Here is a 25,874-nt window from a genome sequence, read left to right on the forward strand (position 1 = left end):
AATAGATTTCTTGCTTCTGCCACAAATTCCCCCAGCTGTGAGCCTTCCAACCTTCTAAATATTCCTTTATATGTGGTTCAGAGTTCTGGGACCAGTCTCCGAGTCTGCTTGGTCAGGTATTCTGTGTTGTTGGCGGAGCTCCTTTACTGCACTTCCACCCAATCCGCCATCTTGTTTGTTCTCCTCCTCTTCCAACACAGTTTTGTTTGTTCTTCTGACAGTCTATGGTACCTTTACTTTTCTCTTCCAGCACCATAACTTAAATGCATCAGTTCTTCTATGGTATTCTTTATTATTTGTCCAACTTTCACATGCGTATGAGGTTATTGAAAATACCGTGGCGTGGGTCAGATACACCTCAGTCCTCAAATTGACGTTTTTGCTCTTAAACACTTTTAAAAGGTCTCATGCAACAGATTTGCCTAATGCAATATGTCATTTGATTTCTTGACGGCTGTTTCCATGAGTGTTGATAGTGGCCCCAAGCAAAATTAAGTCTTTGACAACTTCAATCTTTTCTCCATTTATCATGATGTTATTAATTAGTCCAGCTATTGCATGGTCCCACCTAATCAGTTGGTGGGAATTAAAAAGACATTGGTTAGAAAAGCCATATAAAGTAAATTCAAGATTTCTGGAAAACACGTACAAGTAAACTTATTTTCCTCTGTAGATAAAATAAATTTCGACTTGTATATGTTGTTTTACACGTATGTAAGCAATAAAGCTCCCAATATTGGAGTTAATACATTAGAAAAGTAAACAAGTTGTTTTATGTAAATCAAATTTTCATTGTATTTCTCAATTTAACCTCTTATCACCTTGCACTTTAGTTTTCCTATTTAATTTCTCTTTCCTAATATCATAAGAAGCTCTGGCAGTGTAGTGGTTATGATTCAAGCTCCTAACCTCAAGGTCAGCAGTTCAAAACTACCAGCCGTTCCATGGGAGAAAGATGAGGCTTTCTGTTCCCGTCGAGTTTTACAGCCTTGGAAACCCTGTACAGGGTTGCTGTGAGTTGGAACCAACTCCATGGCACATAACCATCACTACCACTACCATCACCAAGATCATATAAATGCAAACTCAGTGGCCGCTTCTAAGTATGTACGTTCCCTATAAACTTCTGCTAATATTATCAATGAGAATTCAGATAAGACACATGAGAACTTATAACTGTGTTGCATAGATTTAGCCCACAGTATATGAATCAGGCTGCTAATCTTGCGGTTAGCAGTTTGGAACTACCAGCTGTTCCATGGGAGAAAGATGAGGCTTTCTGCTCCCATAAAGATTAACAGCATCAGAAACCCTGTAGAGGGTCACTATGAGTCAGAACCAACTCCACAGCACATAACAACAACAACATAACATGCAAGTCATACTAATGATCTTATAATATCTCAAATAGATCAGATAGCTTCTCTCTCTGCCATTTACTGGTGGATACTAATGTAATTTGATCCTTAGAAATGTTATTCTTTCTTTAAGAATATAGTTTTATGCTTGTCACTATTAAAAGTTATAAAACTAAAAATGCAATAAATAATGACTGCTCTATTTTAGTAAATGCATATAATGGGCCAAGCATATATTATCTCTAATCTTTACCTCAATCCTGTAATCAAAATTCAACTATTTTTATGATGAGATATTGAAATTGAGAGCACTTAAGTTGCTTGACTGAAATGAGAATTCATTTATGAGTGGCAGATTTACAATTGGAACTTATAGCTAGCTCCCTGACCCCATCCTCTGTCTGCCACTTCTCCCTGGGTTATTAAACATGCTGGCGACAAAGTGCCTACTGTCCTCTATAAGTGAAGCACACAATCCTTAAATTCAGTGTATGTAAATCTATGATGTATTCCATTATATTTTCCTTTCACTGGATTCATGGCAGTAGTATTAGATCTAATGCCACCAGATATGATATATTTTTACATCATCTTGGAAAACCTTTAAATTTATGTTTAAAATTCATACCTCCAGGAAACCTTACCTAGCATTTATATTTGGAAATCTTTATCTTTTGTTTATCCTGTTAGAGTTGACATCCAACACCATGGCTTTAAATACTGTAGATTTTTACTTGCAGTGTTCAATGCTTTCTATATTGTAGTGCCATATTTCTGCTTTCCCATGGATCGGCTCCACCAGAGCATTGGTTTGGCAACTTAAATGCAACATATTCCATCCAGAGTCTTCTCTTCCAAAACAAACAAACCTATTGATAAAGATCTTTCCCTGATTGTTCCAATTCTTCATTTCACCTAGACAATTCAGAGTCATCTTTGATACTTTCTTTCCTCCAGGCTTGATACATACTCTTACATTGAAAAAATTACCTGGGTCTTTAATTCTCATTTCTTCCCATTAAATACCACTGTGATCACATGAAGATTCGTGAGCCAATACTTGGTCATGGAATTAACCTTTTTAAAATTTGGAAGACCTGTTTTCACTGGTTTGAATGCCTGATGCAATCCAATCAAATCCCCCATATTTGATTGTACAATCTCTGTTAGCTTGGTTTCCATTACTTCTCCTCATAAACTCTTTTCTTTCATTTATATCTTGTACTCATAAAACATCTTCACCTATCTGATGAGATCATTCCTATACATGAAGCTTCTATAATTTTATGCAAAATTCAATGACTTTTTTTAAATACCTGAGGAAATGTTTATTGATCCAAGGGTGGAAAGTTGAGACTGTCCATGTCTGAATAAGTGTAGTACAATTTGCAATTTTCCTTCATATAGTTTTATCTGGTACTATTAGGCAAATCTTCGTAGTGTGTTATGAATTATAAACATTGTCAGAGCAAGGACTACTTTGACATCCACCCATCTCAGTGATTAGTGGGCATCTTTCAATATTTTAAGTCTTCAGTAAATCTTTATGGTTTAGCCAACCACAGCTGACCTCTAGAGAATGTCAGCCTATCCATAAGATGAGATCTATTTCATGCTCATTTGGCTCCATACAATTCATCAGAACACAATGCTTCCTAAATTTGAAAGATAAGGGATTACAGATGACACATTTTTTCCCAAAACTTTTATACTAACTGAGGAAAACCATGTAGAATTTTATTTTTTAAATATTTTATTTTATTTTCACTTTATATTGTGAATTGAGTGAGTTTACAGACAAGATAACCAGTTTGACATTTAAGAAATCATATACTTTTGTTTCATCTCAATGATTGCAACCCCTTCTATGCAATACCAGTTATCCTGCTTCCTACCTGTGATTCCTGTTTCCATTCCACCCACCTTTCCATCCTTTCTTAACTTTGTCCTTAAATGAAAATCATTTAATCTCGCTAACTTTGAAAGCATGCAGAACAGATGATGAATACATAGAGTTGTTTTAAACTTTTGCACTTTTCTGAAGTAAAACACAGTTCTATAAGCCAAAACAATTGGGTTATGCTTTCTTAGATTTCTTTTATTTCATGAGTTATCTGCTCAACTTTACCGGAAAGTAATTCACTATTATATTGTTGCTTCCCCTCATCATGTTTGGTGAGCCTAGTGCAAAGAATTAGAAATGCACATATATTTTAAAGGCAGCTAAATCTCCCTGTTAATGGCACACACAATGCCAAGAGGAACAGGACCCGTGAGAGCTACCTTCTCCAACAAAGGGAACACAGTATATATACACAGAGCTGCCTTCTCCAGCCCCCCCAGCCTATAATTAGTGCAAATGAACTGCCTCTCCCAGAGAGCAAACAGAGTGCCCCTTATGTGATCACCGAGTGTCCTCAGCAATGATCTCAGTTCACCATTAGGGACCCGTATCCAGGTCCTGTGCTGCTTGGCACGCTGACTGTGCATACACCATCAGTCCTGCTTCTGTGAAAGAGGGCCTGTCACTGTCAGAAGAATGATGTCCTCCGTAGTGAATCTCGCTGTTTTCCTGTGAATAATGGCCACTCTGAAACCACCCCTAGGCTGATCCCCAGCTTATTTTTGTGTGGGTTCACAGAAGCTGAGGTTTGTGTATCCACCCATATCTTTATCATTTTTCTTTGAAGAGACTTAATTTTACGATCTTGTTCTCATAGTACTGAGTTTTATCTCTCCATTGGATGAGAAGATTTCTTGGGCAATTTTAAATGAGCCATCTACAATTACATGTTCCATTTATAAATTAGGGGTATTTTTTTTTTCTTAAAAGCGCTGGATGAAAGTTAAAACTGCCCTAATTGTAAAATGTTCTGTGTAATTGCAAAGTAACAAGATGAGCACTGTAGAGCTTGTGGTTATGAACTATAGTAGTGATTGTAAGTACACCCCTAAATAAAATGACATCATGACTAGTTTCTGGAATGTCACCTTAAATCAAGGCAGACTACTTTGCGATTAAACAGAAAGGATGAATTTATATGGGCCTCTCTTCGTGGCCACAAATTGATTCAGCATTTTCAGTAGCTTGTATTAAGCCTTTGTAGAGAGTGTTTTTCTGTTTCTCTAAGATGTTGTGTAATGTGTGTGAGACTGACTATGTGAATGAGGAATACAGAGCAGGAGCAACCAGGGTAACTCACTCTTTGGGTTTGTACAGCATTCACAGGCTGTAACATTTATTGTTATTTTTGTTGTTGTTCTTGTTACATGCCGTCGAGTCAGTTCTGACCCATAGCGACCCTGTATAGGGTTTCTGAGTAGCAGCTGGTGAGCTTGAACCACTGACCTTGCAGTTCTAACAGCTTTGCACTCCTGGTGCATTAATCCACAGCAGTTGTTGTTAAGTACCATCAAATTGGTTCCGAGACATAATGTTGCTATATAGGGTTTCTAAGAAGCAGTTAGTGGGTTTGAACAACCAACCTTGTGTTGCTTATCCTACAATACCACATGAGATCTCCATGTTTTTATTGTTAGTGCCCTTGAATTCATTTCAACTCATAGTTGACCCAATCTGATGGAGTACAACTGACCCCATAGGATTTTGTCCTAGGCCATAATGGTGCAATAGATAGTCAACCCAAAGTCCTGAGGTTCAAATCTACTAGCCACTCAGTGAGAAAAAGATGAGGCAGTGTGCTTTCAGAAAGATTTATAGCCTTGGGAATTCTATTGGGCAGTTCTACTTTGTCCCATCGGGTTGCAATGAGTCATAATAGAAGTTGAAATCTTTATAGGAATAGATTGTTCATTCTTTTCTGCTTTGGAGCTTGGCTCTTAGCCACTGTACCACCACTGGGCTCCTTGTAACATCTGTAAGTTGGTTGAATTGCTCAGGTTTCTTCTGGTTCTTCAGACGTATTAGTCTAAGATTATTTCTAATTATAGCCATGTATTCTCTCTAAGAATCCTGGTGTGGTGTTGTGGGTTAATGCGCTGGACTGCAAAGTAAGTTTGAGCCACAAGGTTAGTGGGTCAAGCTCACCAGTTGCTCCTTGGAAACCCTACACAGGGTCTCTATGTGTCAAACCTGATTTGACGGCACTCAACAACAACATCATTCTAGTTTAGATTCTCATCATGTGTTCTGATCTCTTTTATTTCTCTTCACAGAAGTGATTATAACGCTTGGTGTGAAATCCCAGCTACAAAGATTGGTCTAGTTATTTCTGGCCCAAGGCTTGCCTTTGTCATAATGAGGAAAGGTTTCCGGATATGGTCTCTCTGCATATCCCTTCCTTCTCTGTGGCTCCATCATTAGGAACAGCACCCTCATCTATTTCCTCCTGACTAGTTCTTCCTTTCATCAAAAAAATACTTTGCCTCCAATTTGGCCCCTAAGAATACTGCTTGAATTATCAAGATCAAGAATAAATATAGTCTTCATCCTCTTCTTCAGCATCTTTGAAGTTCCTGATACTTCAGAAAGTAAAGTTTCGTTTAGTCCCATTCTCCTGATTCCTTCCCCGTAGATTTTGAAAGCAAACTCTAAGAAATGTGTACATACATGTACTGTGTTTTAATTCATGTTATCTTTTGGTCTCTATATATTTTAAATAATTGTATCCATTTTTCTCACCCCAGAATTTGTATAGGATTTGGGAAAATTGCTTCTGTAAGATAAATATTTTTATAATTCATTATATTATGAAAATCATATAACATGTACAATTCTAAAACTGTGAGAATTCACTTTATTTCCATAATTACAGTGTACTTTTGTTAAGATTTTAGTAATTAAATATTTCAGAACTAAGTAAGACAACTTTTTTCTCCCCTGCCAGTGGAAAACAATTCCCTTTATTAATCTTTCTAGTGATTCATTTTCATTTATTTTCATATCACAGGAAAACTTTTTCCTTGCCATCTGCCATTCATAGATTGAGAATATTTTATTTTCATTAATTTTTGTTATTGTTCTCTTACTGCTTAAAGCAACTTCTAATCAAGGTGGATGTTAGGTATGGATGAAAAACTTATTTGAGGTATTGAGTGTGTTTGTTATGTCTCCCCGGTTAGCCTCCTGAGTAATTGAGATTCTATATGCTTATAAATGTTATAGAGATGAAAATAATTTCTTTACAGGATTAGAAATTGTTATATACACAATTGAAACATCATGTTGAGAATCAGAATCATGGTTTATCCATTATCTTGTTTACACTGTGTGCCAGTGGAGTAGAATTTCTCTGTTGGTTTCCTAGATTGTAATCTTTATAGGAGCAAATCACAAGATCTTTTCACCTGTGAAGCTGCTGGTGCATTCGAATGACTGACTTTTTGTTGGCAGTCAGGTGTTTCCACCGATTTTCTGTCCATTTGTCATACTGTAGTGTATTGCATGTTGCTGTGATGTTGGAAGCTCTGGCACGTGTATTTCTCAGATTTCAGTGAAGCTTTCAGACTAAGACAGACCAGGGAGAGGGAGAAGTAGACTGTGTCTGAATATTTAGCCACTGAAAATGTTATGAACAGCAGCCGAACATTATTATCAGATATAGTGCTGAAAGATGAAAACCTTGTGAATAGCGCTAGGATATTACCAGATATAGTGCCAGAATAGGAGTCCCTCAGGTTAGAAATGCTCAAAATATGACTGGGGTAGAGCTGCCTCCACAAAGCAGAGTTGACCATGTTGACACAAAGGAAATAAAGCTTTTGAGACCTTCATTTGCTGGTGGGGCACAACTCAAAATATGAAGAAACAGCTGCAGAATCTACAATAAATTGTATGGAGTATGAATCTAGGAAGATTGGAAAACGTTAAAAATGAAACACAAAAACATCAATATTCTAGGCATTAGTATGCAGAAATGGATGGGTACTGGCCATTTTGAATCTGACAATCTTATAATTTACTATGCCAGGAATAACAAATTGAACAGGAATGGCATTGTAGTCATCACCAAAAAGAACATTATGAGATCTATATTAAAATGCAGTGCTCTCTGTGATAGGATATTATTAACATACCGACACCAGTCATTCCTCAGAAAACCTATACTGGGTCACTATCAGTTGGAACCTACTAAAGAGCACTTATCAACAACAGCAAGGAAGACCAGTTAATATCACTATTAATCATATTTATGCAACAATTACTAAAGCCAGTTGTGATGAAATTGTAGGATTCTACTTTCTTCGGACTGAAATTGATCAAACATGCAATCAAGATATATTGAAAATTAATGGTGATTGGAAAGCAAAGGTTGAAAATGAAGAGAAACAGTGAATAGTTGAAAATTATGGCCTTGGTGACAGAAATGGTTACATAATAGCATTTTGCAAGGCTAATGACTTATTAGTTGCAGATACTTTTTAAAACAACATATGGACCTTGCTAAGTGAAATACACAAGAATCTAATAGACCACATCTGTGGGAAAAGATGGTGCAAAAGCTCGATATCATTAGCCAGAACAAGGCCAGTGACTGACTGTGAAATAGAACATCGATTACTCATATGCAAGTTCAGACTAAAGCTGAAGAAAGTTAAAATGAGTCCATGAGAGCCAAAATATGACCTTGAACATATTCCATCTGAATGTATAGACCATATTAAGAATAGATTTGTTGCATTATTATTGAACTAAGACCAGAAGGATTAAGGGGTGACATCAAGAACATCATCCATGAAGAAAGCAAAAGATCATTAAAAAAGACAGGAAAGAAGGAAAAGACCAAAATAGATATCAGAAGAGACTCTGAAACTTGCTTGTCAGCATGAAGGTGCTAAAGCAAATGGAAGATATGAGGAAGTAAAAGAACTGAACACAAATTTCAAAGGACAGCTCAAGAAGAAAAAATAAAGTAGTATAATGAAATGTGCAAAGACCTGGAGTTAGAAAAGCAAAAGAGAAGAACATGCTTAGCATTTGTCAAGCTGAAAGATGAAAGAAAAAAATTTAAGAATCATTGCAATACTGAAGGATTCTATGAGAAAAATACTGAATGATACAGAAAGCACCAAAAGAAGATAGAAGGTATACACAGTCACTGTACCAAAAAGAAATGGTCGATGTTCAGTCATTTCAAGAGGTAGCAGGTGATGGAGAACCAATGGTTCTAAAGAAAGAAGTTCAAGCAGGCCTGAAGGAACTGACAAAGAACAAGACTTGAGGAATTGAAGAAATACAGATGGAAACCTTCTACAAACTAATGAAACATGGGAAGTGTTTATTCATCTATGCCAAGTTGTTTGGAAGAAATTTACCTCATCAACCAATTGAAAGAAACCTATATGTATGCCCATTCCAAAGAGAGGTGACCCAAGAGAGAATATGGAAAACATCGAACAATATCATTAATTTCACTTGCAAATAAAATTTTGCCAAAGATAATTCAAAAACTCCTGCAATAGTACATCGACAGTAAAATGACAGAAATTCAAGATGGATTTCGAAGAAGATTTGGCACTTGGTATATCATTGCCAGATGTCAGATGTATCTTGGCTAAAAGCAGAAAACACCAGAAAGATGTTTACTTATGCTTTATTGCCTATGCAAAAGCATTTAACCATGTATCATGACAAGATATAAGTAACATTGTGAAAAATGGGTATTCCAGAAGACTTAATAGTTCTTATAAGGAACGTGTACACAGTCCAAGAGGCTGTTGAAACAGTCAAACAATTGGATACTGAATAGTTTAAGATCAGGAAAGATGTGTACCAGTGTAATATTCTTTCACCACACTTTTTCAGTTTGTATGCTGAAATATGCTAGATTTTCTCAAGAAGAACATGACATCAGGATTGGGGGAAGCCTCATTAACAACCTGTGATATGCAGATTATACAAACTTGCTGACTGAAAGTAAAGAAAACTCAAATACTTACTGAAGAAGATCATAGAACACATCCTTCAGTATGGTCTGTACCTCAATGTAAAGAAAATCAGAATCCTCACAACTGGGCCAATAAATAACATCATGATAAATGGAGAAAAGATTGAAGTTGTCAAGGACTTCATTCTTCTTGAATCAATGGTCAAAACTCAAGGAAGCACCAGACAAGAAATCAAACGATGTATTACATTAGGCAATTTTGCTGCATAAGACCTCCTTAAGACATTCAAGGCCAAAGATATCAGTTTGAGGACTAACGGATCATACCAAGCCATGGTGTTTTCAATTGGACAGTGTATGCATGTGAAAATTGGACAGTGAATAAGGAAGACAATAGAAGAATTGATGCTTTTGAATTATGGTGATGGTGTTGGAGGAGAATGTTACAAGTACCATAGATTGTCAGAACACAGCAATCTGTGTTAGAAGAAGTACAGCCAGAATGCTCCTTGGAAGCCAAGATGACCAGACTTGTCTCTCATACTTTTGACATATTATCAGGAGGTACCAGTCTCTGAAGAAGGAGGACATCATGCTTGGTAAAGCAGAGAGTCAGAGACAAAGAGGGAGACCCCAGCAAGATGGATTGACACAGTGGCAGCAGCAATGTGCTCAAGGGTAAGTCAAATGCATTGCTACTAGGGTTACAGCTCACATATTGTTGTTGTTGTTGGTGGTGGTGGTGGTAAGTGCCATCAAGTTGGTTTTGACTCATAGTGACCCTGTTTAGGAGTGACTAGTAAATTTGAACCTCTGACCTTGTAGTTCAAATCAACCTCATGGTCCAGAGCTGTATCCCACAGCGCCATACCAAGATTCCTATGTATGCACAGGTTTATTCCAAACAAAGCTTGTGTAAGCATGTCTCTGAAATTAGTGGTGTCTTAATCAAGCTCTCTCAGAAACACATTTGTCTTCATTTCGTTGTTGTAAGTGTCATCAAATTGGTTCTGACTCATAACTATCCTGTCTAAGGCTTCTGAGGAGTGACTGGTGGGTTTGAACTGTAAGCCTTGCAGTTAGCAGTCCAGTGTTTATGTTACAGTGCCACATCAGGACTCTTTATTCTCATTAGTGTAACTTTTTTGATTAAAAGAATGCTGTCTGAGTGAATTTGGTGGGGATCCCAAAGGGATGATCATAATATAGACTATTGAAAGACACAGGATGATTATGGGGGCTTATATGGAACAAGGTCTTAGAAAAATTTAAAATGCTTTGGTGAGGAAAAGGCCAGGATTTTTTTTTCCCATCATGAAAATGTACCTGTTCATTCTTGTAGGGTAGGATTGCCCTATCAGAGTTTTGTTAGAAAACCTTAACCCATGCACCCTGCAAACTTAATCTTGCCCCTTCAGACTGCTTTTTGCTCTGCAACCTCAAAGAACATTTCAAAGGAACAGGATTTTAGTCCCTTAAGAGCGAGAAAGCTATTGTTTTGATGTGGTTAAGTCAGAGTGCACGAGAGGTTTAGAGCAATGGAAATGCCTCCTTCCAAATTCTATAGACTGAAGCGTGGAGGGTATGTTGAGAAGTGATAGCTTCAGAGTTCAAACATGTTGTTTAATAAAAGTTTTATTATTTTGTTGCAGTCTTCTTTTTACTTAAACTCATGCATGTGTGCATGCCTGTGGTGTGGCGAGGGTGTGTGTGTGTATATATATATATGAATTTGCTTCACAAAGTCCATTAAAAAATGTAATGAAAAGATACTGGAAATTTTCCCTAAACTTATTGAAGCTCCCTTGTATGTGTGTGTGCACACTGTCACTAAAAAAAAAAAAAAAAAAAAAAAGTGTCCCCATGTTTAAGAGGCACACCTCATAACCATATCTTCTTTGATGAGATTTTAGAGCTTAGAAACTACGTCTAAAAGTGAGTAACCAGTATGCATAGAAAAATATCTGGAAGGACCAGAAAAAAAATCATTGTCTTTGTTAACTGCTGGACAACTAGGGCAGAAATCAGAGGAAGATGTGTCTGGACTATATTTCCCCTTTGGAGTTTTGAACTCTGTACCATGTGCATGCTTTACCACATCAAAGAAAAATAATATTTTTCTAAATTGATGAATACAAATGGAGTAATCATCCTGTGCAAAGATTCTGACATCTATATTATATTTGTCATTTTAGAAGGCTTAGGAACATTAAAGAAATTTGTCAAGAGAACTTTTGAACAGTAAGTCACAATCTTGATTTCTTTGGATCAACTACTTATATCAAATACAAGTGGTAACAATGTGCCCGCTTCCTTTCAGAAGATACTATCCTTCACAGTTCACTTGAGGACCTATAGTAGAGCTGGGAAAACAATCAGTTACACTGATATTTTTGCCCTGTCCAAGTATCGATCTTGAAGTGTTAGTTTATTTCCAAGAGCCTGTAGTTCAAATTCTATGAATTCTGACTTGAAGCATGAAGTAGACAACATACTCTGGCAGTTCCTCCTACCACAGTACCACAAGACACTGAGTCATAATCAAAATAGTTGTTGATGCAGTTGTCAAGTTTGCAAGCAAGCAAGGGAAATCTTTAAGTGCCACCACCTCCAATACTATAACTAACCTCTATCACAAATGAGCAGAAACCAAAGTGAGGCAGCTGTAAGGCCACTTGAATGCCCAAGTAACCTTGGGGAAAATGAGAAGACTAAGCCTGGCACTCATAATTGTATATATTTCTGGCTCTATTCAAAATTAGTACTGTGGTGTGGAATGAATGATCTAGTGTTTCCTGTATCCATGGTTTGTAACTCCCCACCAAACAATGTTTCTGAATAAGAGACAGTAGGAGAAGATACTGAGAGGCAGATATGATTCAGCTGTAGATGTGCGCATACTTAATTTTAACGGTAAACATTTAAAAATCTGGCATGGGTATAAAATGAACCATCTCAGTGGAACAGCAAGGAACTCTGGTAGCGTAGTGGTTACGAATCAGGCTGTGAACCTCAAGGTCAGCAGTTTGAAACCACCAGCGGTTTGCAGGAGAAAGATGAGGCGTTCTGCTCCCGTAAAGATTTACAGCCTCGGAAACCCTGTACCGACTCCACAGCACTTAACAACAACAACAACAACAGTGGAACGGCAGGAGTGAAGCCTTTGGACCCTGAGATCGCTGCACATCGAAACTCCTAGACCCAAGAATAGAAAGCTGTGACGTAGGAATGGTGAACCCCAACATGAGACAGAGCAGTGGGTTTCCCAGACCAGGGAGCAAGTACAGCTTAGTGAATGTGGGCAGGAGACTTGCTTGAAGAGCTGGGTGCTTCTAAGCATTTATTTGGGGCTGGTGGTCAGGTTTACTGACCTGAGGAGCTACAGTCAAGTGGCTTCCGGCTGAGGTTTATGGTGGAGTGGTATGTCCTGTAGGTATTTATAAACCATCTAAAAGAACTTTGTTAACATTACCCAGGTAAAGAGAGGCCTGCCTGTGAGCATGGCTGAGAGGCTGTCCTGACTGAAAGAATTATGCCCTATGCATTTTCTGGTCCTGACTTGTAACCTGTTAATTACCCTAATAAGCCTCAGAGCTATGATTATGGTGTCTGAGTTCAGTGTGACCATTGCAATAAATTATTGAGCTTGGCTTGAGTAGAGTGCTGTGCCCAGGTAAGATTTGTAACATGTTTTTGCAGTACCCTCAAAGGCACCAGAGTGATGCCAAATTCATAGATAAGAAGCAGCCTGTAGCATCCAATAAAAAAAAAAAAAATACAAAGTTAGAATAATAATATGTTGTTTCTGAGAAAAATTTTCCCTTCTTTAAAGTACTTAACCCCACTGTATGTCTTCTTAGGAAGAGGAAAGACAACTTAAAGTACCTTTAAAAATAAATGCTACCAATTTATGTATATATATTTTAGCACTTGCATTATTTTCTTGGAAAGAGTGCTTCGAAAAACTCTTTGCCATAGAATTGATTCCAATTCATAGCAATCCTTCATAGGGTTTCTGAGGACATAAATCTTTATGGGAGCATAAAGTCTCATTTTTTTCCGGTGGAGTGGATGGTGGATTCAAACTTCAAACCTTGCAGTTAGTGATCAGTGCTTATCCTGCAGAACCCAAGTTTCTTGCTTCTGTAGAGGAAAATCCTTTAAATTGCTTAATTTAACTAATCTGTTCATTTTAAATGTTCTAAGTAGTAGGACTTAGTGGTAAAATATCTTGCATTTACTGAACACCTACTCTTTTTAAAGCTCACTATTCTAAATATTTCCTATACCTGTCATATATAATCCCTACTGTTATTGTTGTAAGTGCCGTTGAGTTGGTTCTGACCTACAGGGACCCTGTTTAGGGTCTCTAAGGAGCAGCTGGCGGGTTTGAACTGCCAACCTAGTTGTTCACAGTCTAGTGCTAATCCCACAGTGCCATCTCCACTTTATAGTTCAGGAAACTCAGGCAAACACAAAGAAACTTGGTGAACGTCACTGTAGTGATAGGTTCAAACCCAGGTGTTAAGACTAGATTCATCCATTATGCTGTAATGCTGCTTATGGAGACAGTTTATAGTTATCTGAGATGTGTTCAAGAAGAGATAGATGTAAAAAAAAACAACTCAAATTAGTCCTTGTCAGCCACAAATAAATTCTTCAGTAACTTTTTTCTCAAATTAAATATCCTCTGGCCATGCTTACTTCTAAAGGAGTATTATAAAGACAAGGAGAAAGAGTTTCCGTATTTATTAAAATGTGGCACATAGTCATTTGAAATTTAAATTACAGGGCACACTCACAAAATTCTAATCTTAAAAGATTTCAAAGAAAAATGGACAGTTTCCCTATCGGGCTTAAAAACAAACCCTCTGTTATTTTCCCACCAATTTGAAGTATGCCAATTAGGGAAGATGGATGTGGAGAATATGAATGTTGTTGTTCGGAGCTATCAAGTCCGTTCTGACTTATGGTGACTTCATGTGTATGTTATTGGTGGTGGGTGCTGTCAATTCAATATTCACTCCTAGAACAGAGACAGAATACAACTGCCCCGTTGGGTTTTCTTGGCTGCGATCTTTACAAGAACAGATCATCACATCTTTTTCCTACAGGACTGCTGGATGGGTTCAAACTACCAACCTTTTGGTTAGCATCCAAGCATTCAACCATTATACAAGCAGGACTCCTTTATTTATGCATATACCGTGTGAAATGAAAATAGAGGGTATTTTTCTCTTGAAGTGCTTTTTTTTCTTGCTTTCTGGCTACTCTTTAATGAAACTGGTGGTGACATTCAGATCCATGGCATTCTGATTTATTTTCAGTCTTACATCGAAAAGACAATGTGTTTGGTACTATAGGACAATAACATGCAAGCAAATGGAATAGCTATGACATAATTCTGTCATTTCAAAACCTTAGAGTGGACCACAGCTATGAGGAATGGACTGAATGAAGATTCATACATTTAACTCTCTATGATTAACTACCTTCCAATGGACTCGAGTGTGGCAACCGTAGTGAAGTTGGCCCAGGATCAGGCAGAGTTTCATTCTGCTGTGCATAAGATCACTATGGATCGATACCGACTTGACGGTACCTAACAACCACCACCACAATCCATATGCTGTGTACAGAGTTTCAAGATCTTCAGAATTTCTTAAAGGAAAAAGGGAATCATAGTTATTGACTCCAACAAAGCCATTATGGAAGAAAAGATGAAATAAATTGTATTTCTTACACATTACGAGTAAAAGTGTATGTGGAATGGCTTTTCTGACTGCTATATCTTAGAAGAATAATCTAGACCTGCTTGGCTCACCAGCTCCTTTTCTTCTTAATGTCCTCCTTTGATCCTCCTCCTATAACAGGTTCTGCCCTCTAGTTCAAGGTTGCCCATGGATGAATTAACCTGCTTCTGAGCTTACTAGGGGCCCATTCCCTGCACCCTAACACATGCCTATATGAATCTTAATTGTAATGTGGGACACATTATTTATGTTTTTGCAACAATAAGACAATTAGAAAACATGGATATGTTCTAGTTCTCCATTTGCCTTATGCATTTTGTGTGTGTGTGTTCAGTGGACAAGGCATGTGCTACTTATTCTTTCTTTCTTGACCTAATTATAATAAACTCATGTTGCTTGTGTTGTCAAGTGTCTTTGAGTAGGTTCCCACTCACAGAGACCCTGCATAGGATTTCTGAGGAGTGTTGATGGGTTTGCCCCATCAGTGCTTATTCTAGAGTGCCATGCCAGGACTCTAAAGGAAGCTGATGTAAGGTCTTTTTAATTCTCCTATTATGGAGTCCTGGTGTGGTGCTGTGGGCTAATGCGTTAGACTGCAAAGTCATTTGAACTGCAAGGTCCGGGGTTCAAGCTCACCAGCTGCTCCTTGGAAACCCTATACAGGGTTGCTATGTGTCGGAGTCAACTCAATGGCACTTAAAAACAACAATTAAGGTCTTCATCAAGTATCTTATACATACCAGTTTCCATTTAATTGATTTCAATTCAGGGCAACCCTTGTGTGTTAGACTAAGATAAGATTTTCAGTGGCTGATGTTTTGGAAGTAGATCACCAGTATTTCTTTTGAGGTGCCTCTGGGTGAACTCAAGCATCTGACTTTTAAATTAGCAGCCCAGTGTATTAACTGTTTGCATCACCCAGGTACCGTACCTTTCACAGTGTTGCCGTCAAGTACCATTGAGTCAAGGCCAAGTCACTGTGGTTATCAGTCAGTGATCATCCTACACCACCACCTTTGCTTCCAATTACTGATAGTCACTCTCCTGTCAGGATTCTAAATTTATGTATAAATGGGAATAACTACACAAGCAACTGATACTTAAAGTGACATTCTAAATTTTTATAATTTTTTTTTTTTATTGTTAAGAATACACACAGTAGAACATACACCAAGTCAACAATTTCTACATGTGCAATTCATTGACATTAGTTACGTTCTCAAGTTGTGTGACTCTTCTTACCTACCTTTTTTGTGGCATTCCTTCCTCATTAACAGAAGAAACTCACTGGCCCTTAAACGCCTGTCTGATCCTTTGTGTTGCTCTTGTTAGCTGAATCACATATAAATAAAAACTAAACTATTGTTTGGTTTTAAGAAATTTCCAAGATTGTTTTTAGTTTAAGATTTAAAGATTATTTCAAGGCGATAGTTTCAGAGGTTCATTCAGAATGCAGGGCTCCAGAAAGTTTGAATTCCATGAGAATTTGGAAATCTGTTCAGCATTTCCCCACTTTTGATCAGCATTTTTCTATGTAATCTTTGATCAAAATATTCAGTAATGGTAACCTGGCACCATCCAGTCCTTCTGACCTTGTGGCAAAGGAGGCAATTTTCATGGAGACAATTAGTCACATATTATATTTCATCTGAATGACTCTTTTTATTACTCTTTGCTGCAGGCAAAATGAGTCCAATTATTGTACCTTGAAATGCCACTTGCAAGCTCCTAAGACCCCAGGCATTGCACAAGTAACTAGGAGATAGAAGAGAAGCACATAACATGTTATTAGGCCAATTAACTAGATTATAACATTCTACTTTAATTTGCTAATTTAGAATTATCTTTATTAATTTTAAAGTAATAAATGAAATAGATTAATGTAAATAAACTTAATTTTCTTTTCCAACTTCTATCCACATTACTGTCCTGATGTTATCAAAGATGATGAACTTTTGAACAATCTTCAAGACTATTTTTTTATATTCCTCTTACTTTTATTGTTAATTGCTGTTATGCAAATTCCAACTCATTGTGACCTTATAGGACAGACTACAGCTGTCCCATCAGTTTCCTAGCCTTTAATCTTCATGAGTTCGAAACTACCAGCTGTTCCGTGGGAGAATGATGAGGCTTTCTGCTCCCTTAAAGATTTACAGCCTCAGAAACCCCATGTAGGGTCGCTATGTACGAGTTGGAACCGACTCCACGGCACATAACCACCACCAGTCTTCATGAGAGCAGATCACTGGGTCTTTCCTCCATTGGGTGGTTAGCAGGTTCTAAATACTATCACTGCAGTTCAGCACTTACACATTGCACCACCAGGGCGCCTTCATATTTATATGGACATAGGAAAAATATGTAAGTGAGGGGAAAGAGCTTCAAAAAGTTCATGGAAAAGTTCCATTATCTTTTCATTCCATGTTTCCGTGAACTTTTTGAAGCTTCCTCATATACAAGAGGTCTTGTTGTTGTTGTTAAGTGCCGTAGAGTCAGTTCCAACCCATAGGCGACCCTGTACAGGGTTTCTGAGGAGCAGCTGGTGAGCTTGAACCACCGACCTTGCAGTTCAAACGGCTTTGCAGTCTAGCGCATTAATCCACAGCGCCACACCAGGACTCCTTAGGTATTGGTTATTACAAAAATAGGTTAAATAATATATATTATTTTTCAACTTAGATTTCCTTTTAAGCCATAATTACAAAAACATTTCTGGGTCAATAAATAGACATTGAATCCATTGTTTTTAGAATAGAAAATTGTCTACAATATTTAACTGTTCTCTTATTTGTGGGTGGTTAGATCATTTCTAGGATTTTGTTACCACAAAAATGCTGCAATAAACACTTTTATATAAGGATCTTTATGCATCAATACATTTATTTCAAGAGGATACATTCTCAAAGTGGAATTACTGGGGCCAATTATATGTGCATTTTAATAGCTATCGATAGATTATGTCCTAAATATTGCTTCATTTCATATTTTCAAGATAGCTGCCTTTCCTCCACCTCTCTCACATTCAGGCCCTCAGCTGTGCTCCCCTCCCAGTGGCTGGATAAATACTTCTGTTTTAAGGAAGCATTGCTCCTCACCATGGTGACCCTCACTGCAGGCCTCTTGGTTTTCAGCTGTTGGCTATCTTCCAAGTCTCCCACTAGAGCATGCTTTGATTTCTGGATGACCTCCATGCCACAGGGCAGTCTTGGCAGGACTATTTGCTAAATATTTTCACTTCTTCGTTTCCCCACTGTGACCACCCAGTGAATATGTGAGGCTGCCCAGGAGGAAATGTTTCTCCTAAATTCAAGACTAAAAGACGTATCCAGGTCATTGGTTTTGGTTCCATTTGACCTTTTCTAGAGTTTCTTCCTTCTTAGCATCATCACATCATATCTCAGGCAAAGACCTAAAAGTAGCAGTGTTGGGCTCCTGGAAGAAACAGGCAATTTCTTAAGTCTAGTCTTATAATACTAAAAGTGCCATGGACTGCCAAAAGAACCAATAGATCTGTTTTGGAAGAAGTGCAGCCAGAGTGCTCCTTGGAGGCCAGGATGGCTAAGCTTCGTCTCTCATACTTTGGACGTATTGTCAGGAGGGAACAGTCGCTGGAGAAAGATGTTATGCTGGCTAAGATGGAGGGTCAGAGAAAAAGAGGAAGACCCCCAACGAGATGGATCAGCCAGGTGGCATCATTGATGGTGTCAAGTGTGGCAACGGTAGTGAGGTTGGCTCAGGATCGGACATTGTTTTGTTCTGCTGTGCATGGGGTCACTATGAGTCGGTTCCGACTCGATGGCACCTGACAACAACAACAGTCTTGTAATTTCTGAATGACTCTCCCAACTACCATCTTCCCTGGCATGAGCTTCCTCTACATTATATCTTTCTTCCTATTTATTCTAAAAATGTTTCTTTGACTAGATATTACCTGCTGTACTCCTCACTGAAGAAATAGGACTCATAGCATGTCCTTAATGGCAAAAAACACTAAATGGAAGGAAATAAAATTATTTTATTTGTGTATTGCCTGTTCTTTTTTTATTTTTAAAGCCTTTTATTGTGAATTGGATGAAGGTTTACAGAGTGATCATTCGGTTTACATTCAACATGTCATACACATTTTGTTTCATTGCATTGATTATAATCCCTTCAACCCGCTTATCACTTGTCTCCTTTTCTGCTGGCTCTTCCTGTTTCCATTCTTCCTTCTTTCCTAACCCTTCTGAACTTTGTGCTTGAGTAAGTGGTGCTCTTTAATATCTCAAATGGTTTATTATTCTAAGGTGTACATACCTCAGTAGTGTTGTTGTTCCCCTTATATACCTGTCTATTGTTTGTCTGAAAATTGAGGTGCAGAGGTGAGTTCAGTTCTAGACCGGAAGGGTGACTAAGTGCCAGTTAGCCTGGTCTTTTATGATTTTGAATTGTATTCTGTATTTTCCCCTCTTTATCCAGGACCTTCTAATGAAAGGTAAAAATCAATTAATAGGTAAAGTAACTTTCTTTTGCTCAAATCGATAAATGGTGTCTTGGCAGAGGTTGGTTCTTGGGTTGCAAGTACTTTTTTTACCAAATTGCTACAGACACTACTCTTCTGTTTTTGAGCCTCAAGTATTACAGTTGAAAGGTTTGAAGCTTTTCTGTCTTTCTTTCTTTGTGAGGAGTTATGTATTTTCGTATAGAATCTGGCAAGATTACTTTACAGCCTTAGAGTTTCAGATTTTCAACTAGATGAATCTAGAGGTCAGTATCTTTCATTAATCTGGCCTCAGATTCAGTGAACAATTTTAGTGTGCAGACTCAACTGTTTCTTCATTTTAAGTAACTTTTTTCTATTATTTTATATGTCTATTCATCTTATCTCCATGTATTTTACTTTTTTTTTTTTTTTTCATTCCAGACCTTATACTACTTACATGGGGTGAGAAGGAGACTCCTACTTCCAAGCCTGTCATATTTTCTCTTAAAATTCATGTGTTTTAATTTTGCTCTACATATTAGTTTCTATTGCTTCTGTAACAAATTACTACAAATTTAGAATCTTAAAACAGTACAAATTTATTATCTTAAAGTTCTATATATTAGAATTCTGACGTGGGTCCCACTGGCATAAAATCATGGTATTGAAAGGGCTATGTTGCTTTCTGGAGAATTTATTTCTTTATCTTTTCCAGCTTTTAGCACCTTCCTCATTCCTTGTCTTGAGGTCCCTTCCTCTGTCTTGAAAACCAGGAACCTTACATCACTTTGACCATTCTTTTGTAGTATCTCCTCCCAACCTTGTCTTCTTCCTTCCTCTTTCACTATTAAGGATACTTGTGATAACAGTGAGGCTACCTGATAATCTCCCAATAATCTCCAGGATAATCTCCCAATCTCAAAGTCTTTCATCACATCTGGAAAATTCCTCTTGCCATGTCAAGTAATATCTATATGTTCCAGGTATTAGAACATGAGCATCCTTAGGGATAGTTCTGCCAACTGCAACTGTGTTGTGACATAGTCCTTTCATTTCATCTGCCAAACCTCAGGTCTGGTAATAAGCAATAGTTAGTGTAAAGATAGACAAGAAGGCTGAGTGAAAGGAAGACTTTAATAGGCCTAGTCATCATTTCCAGGGGTGTCTGCAATTATGCTTTTTGAAAAGTATTTCTTATTAGCAGTCATAGGTCATAGAGTATATTCCCAAGTTCAGCACACTCTACACTCATCCAGGAGTTACTTTGTCTGAGCTCACTAACCATATGCTCTATTTCTCTTTCAGAATCCAGTGAAAATGAAGACAAGAGTGCAGGTGCCTCAGGGGAGACTCCCTCCCAGCCTTATCCTGCACCAGTGTACAGTCAGCCCGAGGAGCTAAAGGAGCAGATGGATGATGCAAAGCCAACTAAACCTGAAGACAATGATGAATCTGACCCCTTGCCTGACAACTGGGAAATGGCCTATACAGAAAAGGGTGAAGTCTACTTCATTGAGTGAGTTTCATACTCTTAACATTGGTATTAAAGAAATAGAGCAATGTATAAATTCAAACAACAAACAGAGATGATGTGTTTACTTTGAAAAGCAAACATTGAATTGTATTATTTCTGGCCCTGGCCCTTTTCTTTGTGAGAGAATGATGGGATGATACCCTAACCATAGTTCAGGATTCTATAATATAACTGCAAGTCAAAGAATAAATTTAGCACTTAAAAAGACATAATGTACAATCAAGACTTAACAGGCAATTCACATAATGATATTATTAAATTAGAAATAGTCTAGATACTATGGGGTAAATTCTTACTCTGCTGTGCCAAGGTACCCAAGTAATCTAGATGAGATTTGAAGTCTGAATTAAGGCATATTGCCGGAAGTGTCAAACATCATGTTCAGGAGTTTATTCGGATATAATCATTTAGAGCAAAATAGTTGCTGTTCAAGGAAGAAAAAAGATTTAAGCATTTGACCCTGAGGTTGGGTATCAATAAAATAATTTGTTTTGTATAATTCATTGTACTTATTTTTACTAGATTCCATTTTATTTGTTGTTGGTTATTTACTAATCTTGACTTTCTTTTAGGTCTTTTTTTTTCCTTCAAACTCTGAATTTTCATATATTTTAATGACAATAATTTCCAGCTTTCCTTTTCTTTATTTTTCTAGGACTAGAGTAACTTTTTAAAAAACAAATTGCTAAATTGAAGATTTCGACAGAAAATTAAATTGTTGATGTGCATAAGTCAATTAAAATGTTCATTAGGATAAAAACTTGAGTATATTGTATATGATCACCAATGCTTAATGTCTTAAAGTTGTGCAAGTCTCAAAGAGATAAATTGATAAAAACTAAAGTTTCAGTGCTGACACTGGATAAAAAAATATGTACACTCTGATTATTCAGGAAAATATTAAAACTGGATACCCTTTGCCAATGTAGAGTGATTCATGACTTAGATCTCCATAGGCAGAACTCAGTTGTGAAATTGAAATGTTACCACATACCAATATTTAATTCTCACGTGAAGTTGGAAACTTTGATACTTATGGCCCAGGGAATACATAATCAGGTAATTACTCGGTGCTCTGCTTGACTCCAACATGGATGAGAAATAGTGTTTTGCAGAAAATGAATCACTAGCATCCAACTTTTGGCAAGTCTTCTAAATTTGAAAAAATATATCTTGCATTATTCCTTATAGCTGTAATCAGTGTTCCAGAGATATATCCATTAAATGGGAAATAAAAAGTCAGATAGAACTGATGCTCTCCAAGTATTAATATCTAGATACACAATTTGGGTATTAAAAAGTACAGGATGGTATCATTGCAGATCAGAAGTCAAAATAGAATTCCCCAATTATCAGGGTATATTGCTGTTGTTGTTGTTAGCTGATATCTAGTCAGTTCCAACTCATTGCAACCTTGTGTTGGGTTTCCGAGGAGTGGCTGGTGGCACCACAGAACTTGTGCTTAGCAGTCCAGTGCTTATCCTACAGCTCCATACCAGGACCAGTAATTAATAAATTATTGAGGTTCAGAATAAGGAGATTGGTGTTATAAATATTTTAATTGTGTAATAAAGGAACATGTAGAGTAGACAATTTGACAGATAAGACCCGGTGAGCTCTTTCCAGGCTAGAGTGAATCTTACAAAAATTATTCCATTAAGACTCTTGTCAGTCATCCGGTGTCAGCATCCAAAGATTCATAAGGTGCCCTCCCTGTTCTCCAATGAATTATCACATTGGGAAAGAAAGATTAATAGTTATAAACAAATAGAGAAACACCTAATTTTGGAATTTTGTGAAACTGTTCAGAGAAGGATAAGCTTACCATAGAGGTAACTAGTAACAGGAGAATGATGGGGAAGGTGAGAAAAGTTGGTAATATGGAGAGGTGTAGGAATTGTCATTGCAATGACTTTCCCTAGGTGTGTCAAGGACAGAGAGGAGACCCTCTGTCCATACTAAAGAAGCATATATTATTGGTGACTTTTGGAAAATGACTGCTTAGTTTTATATTTGCTGGATCATTATTTTTGTTGTTAGTGGACATTGGGTCAGCTCTAACTCATGGAAATCTTATTTGTATATGACAGAACAATATGCTGCCTGATCTGGTACCACCTTCGTAATCAATGGTATGTTTGAATCTATTTGTTGCAGCTATTGCTAGATCACTAGTACCTCTGAAAGGCAAGCAAAGGGTTTTGTTTGCTTGCTTTTGTAATCTTCTTAATCCTGTAAGGATGAATGGATAGTTTTAGGAGCAGACATATTTGAGGTGAAAACCCACGGACATGAAGTAGGAAACAATTTCATTTGTGGTGAGCTGATGCTGAGGGAGATTTATTCAGAGGCTAAAAGGAATGAAGAAGCCTGGAGTAATGGCTCAAGTGAGATGACAGGAAAACAATGTCTGAGGCTAAAGCAAATTCAGTAAGAGACTGGCCAGTTCAGGACGTTACTCCACAGAATGGACGCATCCCTCTACTCTACACTTTCGCTTGGACCAACTTGTGTTTCATATTTCTTTACTCTAAAAAGAATCTAAAGACTCAGTGTGAGGGGTTCAGATTCCACAAAGCAGGGAGCAGAACCGTACCTGTCCATCGCCACAGTTCTTCAGTTTCCTGTCTCTTTACCTACATGTCACTCTGCTCACGTTCCCCTTTGGTTTTCTCCTGTTTTCACTCTTTGCTCCATAATGCCTATTCTTTTCCTAACTTCATTTGACAAAATCAAGATTTCAACCAACTGGTACTGATCTGTGAGTGCATTTGCTATTGATATCACCATTAATTCTTATGTGAATATACTCTAAACCCCTTGGCACCTTGAAAACAGATATGGTAACATGTGGAAGGGAGGATGGTTGTCTTATAAGGACCAAGCCAAATCATACTAAAAGAGAGCAAGATAAACGAAACAAAGAAAGGATAGAGCAAGAGAAGGATAAAACAGAGGGAAGGTGCAAAGAAGGAAAAATAGGGAGGAGAGATTTGTGAGGTCAGGAAAGCAGAATAAACATTCCTCTGATGCAGATACCGTGAGAGTCACTGAACATAATAGAAATCCTCATCATACTTCCCCAAATGCCTTCTCCTATGAAATCAAGAATGAGATAAAGCAGAAGTTAGCTCTCTCTATAAAATTAAAGCATAAATTCCTAAATAAAAGAAGAAACTGAACCTATGCTTAAATGTTAGATTTAAGTATATATATGTTGTTGTCTTTGTTAAGTGCCTTGGAGTTGCTTCCAACTCATAACACCCCTGTGTAAGGTTTCCCAGGTGGGTTTGAATGGTTCAGTGCTTATCCTACAGCACATATCAGGACCCCTTAAATATATGTATATTTGAGATGCCATCGAGTTGATTCTGACCCACAGCGACTGTGTGTAGGGTTTCCAAGGAACGGCTGGTGAGCTTGAACCGCTGACCTTGCAGTTCAAACGACTTTGCAGGCTGGCGCATTAGCCCACAGCACCACACCAGGACTCCAACTATATATATAAAGAGAGAGTGCTGATGTGGCGCTGCTGGTTAATGCGCTGAACTGCAAAGTCAGTGGTTAAGTGCTCAGCTACTAACCAGCAGCTCTGTGATTAGACTCCAACAGCTATTCCATGTGAGAAAGGTGTGGTAGTTAGTTTCCATTAAGATTGTTGTTGTTGTTGTTGAGTGCTGTCAATTCTGTCCAACTCAATTCAGACTGTCAATTCGGGTTTCCAAGGAGCAGCTGGTGGGTTTGAATGGCTGACCTTTTGGCTTAAATTCAGTGATGATCCTACAGCACCATACCAGGTGTGCCCATCAAGATAATAACCTTGAAAGCCCTATGGAGCAATTATACTCTGTCCAATTGGGTTGATATGAGTCCAAATCAACTCAATGACATTTGGTTTGTTATTTGTTTTAGTATAACTAAGAAATATAAACAAAGTTCAGACTTGTATGGATGCTAGCATAGCTGCAGGGTCCTCGTTCTTGATCAATCTTCTGTGGTGCCGATTTTTATACATATAACATCATAACAACCTATAAAGCTCTTGCATTACCCCTGTTTTGTAGATTCTCTTCTGAGGCACTGTTGGGCAGGTTAACATTCCTAATGTCACATAATTCTGTTACCCTATGAAGCCATTACCATTATGCCATGCTATCTCTAATGTATAAATAAACATGGACCAGGGGAAAAGGTTTTGCATTACAAATAGTATTTGTTTTATGAGTCACTTGACCAGGAATTCACTCTTCTGGAGGTTAAATGTTTGGTAAAGAAGAGGTGCCACAGGGTTAATCTGGATTGACATGCTCTGGGAATCCCATTAAATTCCTTCTTTGTTTGGGAGTCCATTTAGTTACTGACATAGAAGTGACTACTATGGCTTTGCTGAAAAACAAAATGATGACAAGAACCTATTTGTTTACAACCATTTTCCTGACTGGCAGTGAGCACTTGTGTCATCTTAAGTAGATTTTAAATAGATTTTTTAAAAGACGACTTTTGAAACTGAAACTCACAGCCTTAAAAAAATATCATGGCTTTTTTTTTTCAAGATTCTCAAAATCTTTGCCAGTGCTGAAATCACTTTAAATGCTAAACAAAGTACACAATTAGTCTATTTTTATTTAATGTGTTGCTATTTCTGTATCACCTTAAGTGTCAAGTAAATCTCCAAATTACAATTTTCAACCAATTTAAAATTTTTTATTATTAAAAAGAAGACAAAATGCTTGGGAAATTTATTGGAGAGAAAAGTAAAATCAGGTTTGGGACATATACCAACACCAGCATAATGTTTTCTTATACTAGGTTTAACCAGTTAAGAAACTTAATCTCAGCTTACTTTCTAGAATTTACATTAAAAAACAGTGAATATATAGAATGTGGGCTTTTAATTTCATCTATGGCTTTTTTCCC

The 25,874-nt window shown here is 37.5% G+C and overlaps 1 protein-coding gene across 1 annotated transcript in view; it reads left to right on the forward strand.

The window, feature by feature from the left end:
- MAGI2 (membrane associated guanylate kinase, WW and PDZ domain containing 2) overlaps nucleotides 1-25,874 on the forward strand; it is a 1,931,490-nt gene that overhangs the window by 1,275,666 nt on the left and 629,950 nt on the right. The window contains exon 5 of the mRNA XM_006834399.1: nucleotides 20,729-20,939. Within this exon, the coding sequence (XP_006834462.1) occupies nucleotides 20,729-20,939 (211 nt within the window). The remainder of the gene's footprint in view (nucleotides 1-20,728; nucleotides 20,940-25,874) is intronic.

Source organism: Chrysochloris asiatica, unplaced genomic scaffold, assembly GCF_000296735.1.
Source record: "Chrysochloris asiatica unplaced genomic scaffold, ChrAsi1.0 scaffold00010, whole genome shotgun sequence".
NCBI classification, from domain to species: Eukaryota; Metazoa; Chordata; class Mammalia; order Afrosoricida; family Chrysochloridae; genus Chrysochloris; species Chrysochloris asiatica.